The 12,982-nt window shown below is 38.0% G+C and overlaps 1 protein-coding gene across 4 annotated transcripts; it reads right to left on the bottom strand.

The window, feature by feature from the left end:
- Positions 1 to 5,073: 5,073 nt before the first annotated feature.
- On the bottom strand, positions 5,074 to 12,782 carry LOC143887080 (bZIP transcription factor 1-B-like). Of its 4 annotated transcripts, none has more exons than XR_013254025.1 (13): positions 12,432 to 12,782; positions 11,710 to 11,789; positions 11,566 to 11,622; positions 11,389 to 11,481; positions 10,942 to 11,031; positions 10,674 to 10,846; positions 10,272 to 10,326; positions 9,592 to 9,825; positions 6,693 to 6,770; positions 6,399 to 6,524; positions 5,850 to 6,145; positions 5,279 to 5,406; positions 5,074 to 5,201 (listed from the first exon to the last, which is right to left on the bottom strand). XR_013254025.1 is itself a non-coding variant. In XM_077391194.1 (13 exons), exons 2-12 carry the CDS (start codon positions 11,761 to 11,763, stop codon positions 5,320 to 5,322), a joined length of 1,158 nt encoding a protein of 385 aa, XP_077247309.1. In that variant the 5' UTR covers positions 11,764 to 11,789; positions 12,432 to 12,782; the 3' UTR covers positions 5,074 to 5,201; positions 5,279 to 5,319. The 4 variants fall into 4 exon arrangements, 3 of the variants coding, with proteins under 3 accessions (XP_077247309.1, XP_077247324.1, XP_077247316.1); XM_077391194.1 differs by having other exon boundaries at positions 6,035 to 6,145; XM_077391209.1 differs by lacking the exon at positions 5,850 to 6,145.
- Between the last annotated feature and the right edge of the window lie 200 nt (positions 12,783 to 12,982).

The raw sequence follows: 12,982 nt of genomic DNA, 5'->3' as shown, positions 1-12,982 counted from the left end.
TTTGCATTTTCCACTGTAAAAAATGGGCTTAAAATTTGTTTTACACCCATTTAAGTTGAAAGAAACAGAGCCTAGGGGAAACATTATTTTTTTGTCCTTGAGTCTCAATTTCTTTCCATGTAAAATGGGTGTTAAAACAAACTTTTTGACTCAAGGGTTCCATCCAGTTTAGACTTCTCTTAAATCAATCCATAAAAAACAGAGCCACGTTGAAAAAATAAAAAACCGTCGTTGTAGGAATTTAACCGACGTGTCAGTCTATCATGTCTTTTCTCTCCTAGCTGAAAGTCTCTTCATAGTGAGATCCTCTACAAGGCCTTTTTGCTATTGGTTATGACTGGGAGAAATTACAAGAAGATGGTTTCTCCCATACTATAAGGCCTTTCTAATGTGTGGTCCCTCTATAGATCGGAGGGTTAGGATCAGCTTATGGAAATGATTTTTTATGGACGGTTTGGGTCATCCTATGGTGTGGGCCACTGTACTGTTTGAAAAATAATGGACTATAAGGCCTTTCATCATATTAAAAACTCCCTCCCTCTCTCTCAGGCATTAAAGGTCATTGCACTATTTAGGTTAGGGATTTGCTATGGGAAGGTGGCTAGCAAGGGAAAACATTGTTCAAAGTACATAATGGTAACTAATAAATTTTTTATTTATTTTTGGTGGGTGAGCTGGGGTTAGGCAGGACCCCTACCAGATTTCATTAACCAAAAAAGTACAACTATGGGGGCTCGAAAGCAACAAAATGAGAACAAATTCCCAGCAAGAAAACAACCAGGGGGGCTCGCTCCCAAAAGCAAAAGAGGAAGGACAGACACTGAAGACAAAACATACAATATGCCTTCTTGGGCTTACAATAGATAACAAAGGAGTTAGAGCCGCACGTATTCTTTGCCTGTAGCATCCTCATCTATGTTGTGAGTGAGAACTGGGGGGGATAGAGCTGATCGGAATGGCCGTGCCTTTGCATGGGCAGTTGCGCTTGGAAAGGAAATCAGCTGCGGAGTTTGCCTCTCTCCAGATATGGCTGATTCTCCAATGAGTTTCTTTCAGGACCTTCATTGCTTGGATCAGAGCAGGGATCTGTCTCCAGGGTGGCTGAGATTTCTGAGCTAATACGTCCACAGCAAAGGATGAATCCGCTTCAATCCACACTCTTGTAATTCCAAGATTTTTAGCCGCAGCAATACCTTCACAAATTGCCTGAGAGCAAAGATTTCATCTTTGACCACATTCAAAGAAAAGAGGTAAACAGGATCCTTGCATTCATTTCTGACAATGCCCCGATACCTCCCCCCTCAGTTGATAAGGATGCATCAGTGTTCAGCTTGTATTCACCTGGAAATGGAGGTAACCATCTGCAACTCTTATCAGAAACCATATGTCGGTACCCGAAGTAAATAGATATTTGAATTCTTCAGTCATCAGCCAGGTCACATAAGTTCAGAGAGGGCATCTCCAAGAATGAGTCTTAAGATCTCAGTCTTATGCATGGATTTGTTTTGGAAAATTCTTTGATTACGTTCTCTCCATAATCTATGCACTGCAACAGAGAAGGCCAGTTTGACAGCAATGGTACTCACATATTTTCCTTTCCAGTTGTTCCTGATCCACTCTTCCTCAGCAGATAATGATCTTTTGAGAGGTCTGCTTGATGTCCATATCCAGGCAGAATAACAGATCGACAAAACAGGTGATTTATGGATTCCCTTGCAGCTTTACAGAGAACAAAAGAGGCGTCGATATTAGCATTCCGCAATGCTGGATGATCCTTCGTTAGAAGCTTCAGTTGGATGGCTTTCCAAGTGGTTATAGCGCAGAAGGCATTTCACAGGCCAGTTGTTGTATGAGATAGCAGCCACATAGGCTCAGATTTTGTCTTATTCATTTAATTCATCTGAGGTGGGTGCTCTCTCATGCAAAAGTCAGCCTGCGAAATGGCTAATGCGATGGTCCCTAGCAAACTCCTTACATACATATGTACATAGGAAACACTCTAGTCTCTTCAATAGAACTTGTCATAGTACAAATATTAACAAAGCAGCATCTCTAGAGTTCTGCTTGATGATGGTATTAAGATGTTCGATTTTTTTTTTCTTGTCAAACATAAGCCTAATGTGTGACTGCCAAAAATAACACTGCCTATTTTAAAAAAGAAATGAAATGGGCCAGAAATATTATATCAGCCTAATTTGCAGTTGTGGGTTTCTTTGTTCACTGAATGTGTGACTGCCAAAAACAATGTATAGGCAAGGGTATCCATTCAACCGTATGCCTTAAAAAATATTAACCCAACTAAAAATCTTTTACCTTCTCGAAAAAAATTCTTAAACAGTCAACCTCCCAAACCTTACTAACTTCGATAGATCTTCTTTTTCCCAATCCTGAATGCTTAAATACAACAACCAACTGCCATGCATCTTCACATATATATATAGAAAACAATGTGGGCCCCATTGTATTTTAAGCTAGTGTGTAGAGAACTCTCTACACATATGTGTAGGAACCGTTTTCTCATATATATATATATATATATATATATATATATATATATATATATATATATATTCTCAACTTCTCTAACTCTTAATTTCTGCTATTGATATCCACACACCAAACCATTGAAACAGGCCTGCTCATATATAAACCACCCTAGATGCAAAATCTGCAGCGAAGAATGTGAAGCTATATATATATATATATACTAGTAAAAAACCCCGTGCGATGCACGGGCCGACAAAGAACTGTACGGACCACGTCATAGGTTGATCCAAACCGTCCATGTGATGGAACACAACATAAATAGGTTGTGCCCCAAAAATCATTTCCATAGGCCGATCCTAGCCCTCCAATCTATAGATGTTTCCATAATTCCTCTTATCTTAAATCTGATGGTCAAGATCACCCTGTAGTTTTTTAATTAAAAAACCATAAAGGAGGGAGTAAGATCGAAATTATATGACTTTAATGGGTGCCTTTGTTAAAAGCATAAAGGAGGGGGTAGGATTGAAATTATTTGATCTAATGGGTGCCTTTGTTAAAAGCATAAAGGAGGGTAGGATTGAAATTTTCTCGGTGAAAAGATGCGGATGGCAACTGTGGCTAGAAAATTAAAAAAAAAAGTAATCATTACAAATAAAATATCCTCGTGCAATGCGCATGGCAAATGATGGCAAATGTTGGTAGCAAAAACAAAAAAAAGGTAATCATTACAAAAAAAAGTAAATAAGCTAAAGTATAAAGTTTTCAATGAAAAATTACCAATGGTTACAAAGTTTTTAAATTACCAAAAAAAATACGAACAACATGTAGTAAGATATGACAATTACTGGAAAAAAGTCAGACATCTCTGACATAACTATACACAGAAATACAGTGTATATCTTTCTCTTTAAAAGGAGATATACACAGAAGCTGCATGTATATGGGGTAAATTGAAGGGACGTATTCCTTTCTATACACAGAAATACAGTGTATATCTTTCTCTTTAACAGGAGGTATACAGAAGCTGCATGTATATGGGGTAAGATTGAAATTATATAGTTGAATGGGTGCATTTGTTCAAAAAAGTAAAAAACTGTGGCGTGTAAATCTCACAGAATTTTGGAAATATTCAAAAAATTCTCTAATTTCTCTTCTGCTATAATATATATAATATATATATATATATATATATATATATATATATATATATATATATAGAGAGAGAGAGAGAGAGAGAGAGAGAGAGAAGGCTTATCTGCGCTCGAGCACAGAAACAGGAGGGGTGGGGGTGATCCTAACCATTCATTTGGAAGGCCCCATCATGGATGGGGGGGCCTACGAAAAATCAGCTCCATTGGATCACCAACGGGTGTCCATTTGTGGGGCAAAAAATGGACAAATACTGTTTGTCCACACAAATGGACACCCTAAGGTGATCAAATGGAGCTGATTTTTGGTGGACACCCTACCCATGAAAGGGCCCATCAAATGAATGCAAGGGATCTCACCCAAAATGTGGCCCCACCCTGTTTCTGCGCTCGAGTGCAGAAACCATTTCCTCATATATATATATATATATATATATATATATATGAGAAAACTATTGGTGAGCTTAAGCGCCCCATTTTTTTGGTGCAATTAAGTTGTTATAACACCTCCCATTGGTGCGCTTAAGCGGGACCCAAACATTTAAACAAATGGGAGGCATTATAACAACTTAAGTGCACCAAAAAAATGGTGAGCTTAAGCGCATCAACAGTATATATATATGAGGAATAAGATTGTGCGGTCGACCGCACCTAAGCTTGGTGCGGTTGAGGGCCCCAAACTCATGTGGGCACACTTTGTTAGGATGATCCAAAACATTCATTTGAAAGGCCCTTACATAGATGGGGTATGTACAAAAAATCAGCTCCATAGGATCATCCTAACCCATCCATTTGTGGAGGTCAAAATGGACAGACACCGTTTGCTACAAATCTGCCCATTTTTGCCCTCCACTTTTGGAGGGGTTAGGATGATACAATGGACCTGATTTTTTGTACACACCCTATCTATGATGGGGCCTTGCAAATGAATGGTTTTGATCAGCACAAAAAATGTGGGACCCATGTGTTTGGGCCCTCGACCGCACCTATGCTTATGTGCGCCCGACCGCACACTCCTTCTCCTCATATATATATATATATATCAGGAAAAGGGTTCTGAGGTATCGCGCAGCCTGAGCAGCCCTCTAAATACACCATCTCACATAGTTGTTTGACTCATCCAACCCATCCATTCTATAGGTTATAGTTAGGATTATAGGTTATGGTTACAGTTATGATTTGTGGAGGTTTAAAATGGATGGCTAGAAATTAGCTCCTATAGATCGAATGGTTAGGATTATGGTATGGAGATGGTTTGTTAGGAACACCCTATCTGTGTGAGGTGTTATAGAATGAATAGGTAGGATGAGTTAAACAACATGGAGATGGAGTGTTTATAGTGGCTTGCTCAGGCTGAGCTATAGCTCAGAAACCTCGCTCACAAACCAATATATATATATATATATATATATATATATATATATATATATATATATATATATATATATATAACACCAAGAGTTAAACAAAACTGAGTTGCTAATAAGAAGCACAAATCACGGGATTGAGCCTCCAGCTCAATGATCAAAGCTTTGTTCTTCAACCGCAGGTTCAATCCCAGCTTACCTACCAAACAAAAAAACCACAAATCACAGACATAAGTGGAGTGACATCAACTGAATACAAAAGTAAAATCTGTTCACCTGAGTAAAAAAGATGGTTTTCCTGCGAGTCCTCAGATCCATCACAACCACCCCAACACTGCCGCCTCTAGAAGTTCCAGCAGATCTGGCCTCCCGTGGCCACATTCCAACTCCCATTGATTCAAATACTGCGTCACAAAAATCAACTACTCAAAATCTGCTTCAAGGAGCTATTAAAAAAAAATCTGCTTCAAGGAACAGAAATATTTGGCACCATAATAACATCATGGTTGATTTTATCATTAATTTTTCAGATATAGCAAAGGCCTTCATTTGAATTCTATGTGCATCTGTCTAGTTGCTGCAATAGACATTCAGATCAAGAAAAATCTACGTCAAAAAAAAAATTAAGGAGACATTTGGAATAATGTTGTGACAACCACCAGTGACGCAGATAATCACAATAGTTGTTTCAGAATTTGAATCATTTAGTTCCATTCCATCATCAATTGACAAAACTTCCCAAAAATGTATTATTCCCAAGGAAAACATCAGGGTTTATTTTTTGTTTTTGGGTTTCACTGTTAAAGATCAGCTGAAATGACACTGAGGATTATGGTTTAAACAGAACCTGTGACTAGAAAGGTCAGCACTAATGACGATGCTACCTAGAAACAATCAACCACAATGAATTTCAATTATTTTTGACGTTCAATGTAATAAGGATTTGCTGGTAATTAGTTAGTCTGTGATCATCAAAATGTATCTGTAGCACGATTGGTCTTAGCGACCACTCAGCGAAAGTTCTGTTTTCACATCTTGCGAATCAGACTCCTGGCATCTGTGATTATCATGATCACTTGAATGTTGGTCATTGCTGTCAGATCTTGAACCTTCATGTCCTTCGGAAATTTCCTCAAGCCTCTCCTGCAAAGCCAGTGTTGTTAAAATCCACAAGCATAATGCTGTTAGATAGACCAATATATCTTGAAGGGTAGTGATAAATTCACCCCCTTGAAGGATGAATTCACGCCCTTTAATAATAACCGTTAAGTTTTAGTGCCCCTTTTTGGCATTTGTTAGAGCTTCCTCCTTCCACTGTTAAAACTCATTCTAATGATTAATGTTAAAGAGGGTGAATATATCACTGCCCTATCTTGAAATAAGAAGCAAACATCACCTGGAGATCTATATGCTTATGAGCAAGCTGTTCGTACTCTTCCCTGACGTGATCCACGTCTAATCTAAAAGTAGCGTTTCGCTCTTTCAGAACTTCAACTCGCAGGGCCAGCTCTTCACATTCAGCCTGAAACTCATCCCACCCATAAATACTAATAACAAGTGTTTAAAAACTCATAGTAAGACTAACTTACCCAAGGTAAAACCAACTCGATTTCAGCGAGTAGATGATTGGCATGCCATGAAATATGCAATGATTGTATCAAGAAAAGGAAAAGCAAGTATAGTTTCTCACCAGCTTGCGCAACCTGGATTGACGTGCTGATTCCCTGTTTGATTGCTTTCTCCTCTGCCGTTTAAGTTCCCTCTCATTCTAAATTTGAGGAAATGCAATGTGTCAGGACAAATAGTCAGTAGAATCAAAAGAAAACGAAGAAACTAGGAATCATAGTTGATGGTGGCACCACATAACCACAGCCAGACCCCAAGTACTAACTTGAGGCTAACATGGCTGAAACGCAAGAGTCAGAAATATACATTCCGAATGCTAGTTATGTTTTTTCATGATTTTGAATTTCATATAGCATTTTTCCGCACTGGATCATATCAAGGGTTTTGGGTTGTTTAACAGGTTTAAACCATAGCTACTGGAAACACTAAAGAGAGTGGGTAACCAGCAAGGTTTTAAGCTTCGGTTTCAGTTTCGCTCGCCACAGAAACCTAAACCTTTCGATTTCGGTTGGAAATTTTGGTAGAAATCCTGTAAAATTATGGAAATATATGAAAACATATGCAAATTATAGAATTTTAAGATGAAACTTTAGGAAATGCTAGAATACACACAAATACATACTTAGGAACCATCACATGAGCAACACATGATCCATAATGATTTAACAATATCAAACACCAAGTGACATGTTTTGCGGTGCATGTCTGGTAATTCAATACCACCACATTTCACATGTAATTCATATAAATATTTATACATATTACATACACCACATTTCACATTCAATTTAGATAAATATAATTATGTAACACATATTGATACACTATACCACTAATACACTAACGGTTTCAGTTTTGGTATGCATTTCGATTTCGGCATGCATTGCTGTGGAGATGGAAATGGAAACATATCGATCGTTTCATGTTGGTTTCGGTGGAATTTTAAAACCATCTTAACGGTTCTGCATAAACACACTTTTGAAGTGCAGAGGAAACTTTTGGAAAAGAAAAACCTGGGAAACATCTGGAGAAATTAGCAAAAAAAAAAAAAAAAAAAAAAGTTCAGGCATAGATAAGGAATTTTTCTGAAAAATATCCAATACGCATGAGAAACAAGGTTAGAACTTAGAACTACACTGGAACAAATTAAAATGTGAGGGAAAATATCACTAAACATGTGGAAACAACAGAGAAACTAAGATATAAAATCCTTTGAAAAAAATATATTCATGTCTTGAATGCCACCAGTTTTAAATAAAAATAAAGAGGGAAAATATAAAGGCATGTATTTATGCATAAAAGGCTATAGAAAGCAAAATTAACATATTCGATATCGGCATGATCCTGAGCATAAATTTAGTATTGTGCTATCTAATCTGTGTCATGATGGAAGGAACTCCAATGAGGGAAGACATACTCTAGATATAATTTGGTATGACAATGACCTAGAGATACCAGAAGGTGACCCTTTTTTTATGCCATCCTTAACTCCCTTATGAGGTCCTTCAATGGTTTCGTCATAGACCATAACATGTCCAAAATGAACCTCATCTTGACAGAGTAAATGTTACAAGTTTCTGGTCGTTAAGGATTTCATCAAAGAGAGGAAAACTGAATTGGTTCAAATTGCTAAAGCTAAAGGGAAGTGGAAGGAAATCACAAGTGTTAACTTACCAACTTCTCCAAAAGCTTAAGCTGTTGGAGAAAAGGCGTTATTTATCTTTTATACTTTAACACTCCCCTGCACGTGTGGCCCACTTGGCAAACACGTGGCACATGTGGTCCCACTTTGGGCCAACCATCGCATGTGGATTTTTGCTATCCGGGGGGTTTGAACTTGAGACCCTTGGCTCTGACGCCATGTTAACTTACCAGCTTCTCCAAAAGCTTAAGCTGTTGGAGAAAGGCGTTATTTATCTTTTATACTTTAACAACAAGCAATGAGAAAAAGGCAAGAACTCTAATGGGCTTAAGCCACCTATACCTAATGTTCAGAAACTCACACAACTGGAAAACAATAAAAGAGCAACCCCAAAGGGAAGTACTTTTCCTACAACAAACCAGGTCACATCAAGCATGGTGCTCGTGCTATTAAGAACTCATTAGCCGACTCATCTTCAGCTAAGGCTTAAACCTTCAGAGTTATGGAATCCAATTTGTTTTCTAGTCCCTTCAATTCTTGTTGGGTGGATTCAAGAGCCACTACTCAGGTTGCTAGACCTTTGAGGGGTTCCAGGTGATTACGTAGTGGTGGGTTAAAGGAGAGTGGAGGGTCGGGTTGCTATGATGGGCATCTACACCAATGACGTCTATTTAGAAATATATTCAGTAAAAAGCTCTAACCCATAGAACTAGTTTTAATAAAGTGGTTGCTACCACCAAGAAGGCCAAAACTATGGCACAGGTTACTTCTACAACTTCCAAATACATAGTTCCCTTGCGAAGTGTCACATCACATGGGAACATACTTCCAAAATATCAAACAGCAAATCAAAGCACCACTGCATAAACATAGATACACATAGCACTCCTCCATCATGTCAAGCATCATTCTAAAGTGTGTCATGTGTCACTATCAAAGATAATAAAATAAAGGAAAAAATCATGATAAGTGCCTTGGCAATTGTCAAGCAGCAAAAAAATGTATCAGTAGAATGGTTGGGTTTAAATGTTAAAGAAGAAATTTTGGGTACACGATTTGTATTCAGTTTAACCAAATTATCAAAGATACAATAAAAGAACAAATAATTAAAAGAAGAAAATGTGCCTGAGATTTTTGAAGACCTTATAAAAATAAAGGGTTGTCTACAGCGTAATTGTTCTGAATTTTAACCCAAACACTATAGGAATTATATCTTCAGTTAATACATACTGAACTCTAATCCTGTGAAGTATATACAGAAATAGTATAGAACTGACACTCATTAAACCTCAAAATTCAGAAATTCAGACTTGAAAGAGACCTGTAGCCATTGATCTGACGGCTCATGTGGAATTTTCTCTCGCAGCATAGGCAGAGGAAATGGATAGGGGGCACCCCAATAGTCCATCCCAATATTTAAGTTTGTAGTAGGACCAGCAACACCTCCAGGAGTTCCAGCTGGTGTCATTGGCATAATGGCCATTGGTTGATTTAGCATTGTCCGCCGCGAACTATAAGCTACTCCATTTTGAGAACCACGTACAGTATTCCCATTCTGTGAATCAGGAGAACATTTTCTATAAGGATACCTTCCAAAGAAACCTGCCCACAGCATGCCTTTTGTTGTGGGTCCTACACAAAACCCAATAAGCTTACAGCAATGAAATATGAGATGTAAGAACGCAACAACAGTGCATCTATGTTGGTGCCAGCATTTTAAAATCCAAATAGTATAAAAAAATCACATTTCTGAGAAAAAATTCACCTTGCATTTGAACTTTTGCCTTGATAAAGTGGTTAATTTTCATAAAGAAAAAGAAATAAAAGGCAGAGTAGATTTAAAAAAAAAAGGCAAGGTACAATCATGAAAAATGCTTAGAGAAGAGCCAATGAACACTAACATACTTTTAAAGTTTGTAGCAAATAATATCTGGAACATTAGATTCACACAGCTCTATTAAAGCTATGAACGAAAAACAACTGAGTTGTCGTGGTACTTACATTCTGAGAATTGGCGTCGCTTCCTTCACTTGAACCTTCACTTGAACTCTCGCCACTGCAGATATCAGGTTTTGTTTCAATTCTCAGCTGAATGACGAATGTACACTGTGAAACAACCAATTACTCCAAAAGCTTAAGCTGTTGGGGAAGGCGTTATTTAATCTTTTATACTTTAACACTCCCCCTCAAGTGTGGCCCCTCTTTTGGGTTGGCCATTACATGCGGATTTTAATATCAAGGAGTTTTGAACCCAGGGCAATTGCTTTGATACCATGTGAAACAACCAATTACTTCAAAAACTTAAGCCGTTGGAGAAGGCGCTATTTAATCTTTTATACTTTAACATACGCATCAATGTATAGCAAAAGGCCTCGGTGGATAGCAAAAAAGCTTGACCCATACCTCTGGGAGAAGCTTTCATAGGCAGATGCCCCCGATGCTTTAACCAGATCATTATTGTTCTTGCCTGTAACCATATGCAAACTGCCTAAATTTCCTTTCGATCGCTTTAGGGGACTTCTTTCTTTACCTTCAGATGACTTACAGTCCACTTCCATCCCACCAGGCATGGCTCCCTAAAAGACACAATATGTGTTATGAACTTATGATCCCCCTAATATACATTCACACATGCATGCACATTTGTATATAACAATGCATAAGAAAATACCGGTGGCATTGATGGATGAGCGTAAAACCGGCCATGAGGATACATTGCAACATATGGATGTGGCGGGGTCCCATATGGAGGAATAAGATGCTGCATAGAAAGGAAAACATCAAAGGAACTGATACCAGCAATAACACAAAAATGAATTATATTTGTCCTCCAAATCAATTTTTCAAAGCACAGATCATCTCTACGCTTAAAATCACTATTTTTAAAGCTCTCTTTTCTTTTTTACATTTTTTATTTTGTGGGGATCCACCGAGTTTGGTGGTCATACAACTCCCCTACGCTAATTGTCCCAGCCCTATTTTCTAATGGAAACCTCCCTATGTAACCATATAAACCACATGGACACAAAGTAAACATCACGTACAACCAAGGCAAATACTCAAGAGTATAAGATGAGTAAATAATCAAACAAAACTAAATAAAACAGAGATGAAATACCTGAGGTCCCCACATGTAAGGATGAGCTGGGGGACTTGATGCCACAGAAGAATGAAAGAATCCATGTGGTGGGTGTGGAATAGGAGAATAAGCCTATTGTAGAAACAAATACATATGTTGAGAAGAAAAAAAATCCAAAATGACCCTAAAAATAGTGACCAAAAGATATTTAAGCACCTGAAATTTAGCCCAGTCAGGATAAACAATGGCTCTGCTAGTGGTAGGAGGCTGATCCTGAATAAGACAGTAAAAATAAATTAATGAAACTAAAACTGAAACACCTAAATGAATGGAAGGGGAGACATGGATATCAAAGTAGACCTGTGTGGCGGATGGCTTCGATTTCTTTCCCGGTGTATCCTCACTGCTGCCCATGATCCAAGAGCACCTCTGATAGGTACCTGCAGAAGAGAAGTATGAAAAAGATGGATCTGTGAATAAATTGTCAAGGTGAGCCAGTCCTTCTCATGTGAAAACACAAGTTCAAATGAAATTCTGCTGTTTTTCTCTATTCCTTCTTGCAAAACGTAAATAACAGTCCAATAACTCAGAGATATAGACTGCTAACCACTATTTCAAAACGCGGGCAAAGAAAATCCTAATCAACTCGGCTAACGCAGGCAATGAAGATCATAATAGTAAACAAGCAATTCAATTCAAGCATCAAACAGGTAAGACTAAGAAATTCTCAAAATATGCAATTATGCACAAGAAAGTACGAACATTGGCATCAATTAGGGCACAAATTCAAATCCTCAAAAGTAAAAGAAAAACGATTAATCAATATAATAGCAATTCCAATCTATAAAAGAAAGAGCTACGACATCGATCTAAACAGGAAAAAAAAAAAAAAAACTCAAACTTGGCCAGGTACAAACCCTAGAAAATCAAAACCCTAGAACAAGAAAAAAAATGCAATATTCCAGCAGGGAAATGCATAATTCCATTAAAATCCGAATAAGAGAGGTACTTCAACTGCAAATGCAAGGAATCAATCCAATAAAAAAATCGAGAGTTAATCAAACGAGGCGATTGAAACTTACATTCAAGAACAAGTCTCGGGTCGATCTCTCTCTGTTCCGAGAATAGACAGAAGAATGGTATATGCGTTTATGAAAGGCAGAGACCGTGGTGGTGAATGATCTCGGTGTATTTCACTCCGGTAAGGAAGGATGGTGGACGGAGATGGGGTTAACGTAACTCAGCCGCGAGTTAAGTTAACCACTGGTGGGGACGGGATTATAAAACACCCCTCTGTGATCCGAACCGTTTATTTGATAGATGGACACTAGTAATCGGATTTCTAGGACAATCCTAACCATCCGAAGGGGAGTTTTATCTTTTGAATCCAGATCTATTTAATTCAACGTTTTTTCTACCCTCTGTATGCTGTGAAGCCTTGAAAACAAAAGATGATGATTTTGGAGTAGGGTCCCTTCATTAGGATATTGAATGAACGGTCTAGATCACAGACATAACACGTGAAGAGTGCTTGATACTTTTAAAGGATAGTGGGCCCACATGAAGCCCAAAAAGGGATGATCTAGCTGAAGCCCAAAATGGATAGTGGCCCACATGAATGGATGATCTGAAC

Source organism: Tasmannia lanceolata, unplaced genomic scaffold, assembly GCF_043159265.1.
Source record: "Tasmannia lanceolata isolate RefF3 unplaced genomic scaffold, GAP_Taslan_0.1 ptg000002l, whole genome shotgun sequence".
NCBI classification, from domain to species: Eukaryota; Viridiplantae; Streptophyta; class Magnoliopsida; order Canellales; family Winteraceae; genus Tasmannia; species Tasmannia lanceolata.
Note: the sequence above shows the minus strand (reverse complement) of the source record. Positions and strands in the feature narration are given on the sequence as shown.

Coding starts and splice junctions, on each gene's coding strand:
- LOC143887080 (XM_077391194.1), bottom strand. CDS start 11,763: ATGGGCAGCAGTGAGGATACACCGGGAAAGAAATCGAAGCCATCCGCC. Junction 10,327..10,673: donor TATGAAAGCTTCTCCCAGAG/GTATGGGTCAAG, acceptor TGATATCTGCAG/TGGCGAGAGTTCAAGTGAAG. Junction 6,525..6,692: donor AATCCAGGTTGCGCAAGCTG/GTGAGAAACTAT, acceptor GATGAGTTTCAG/GCTGAATGTGAAGAGCTGGC.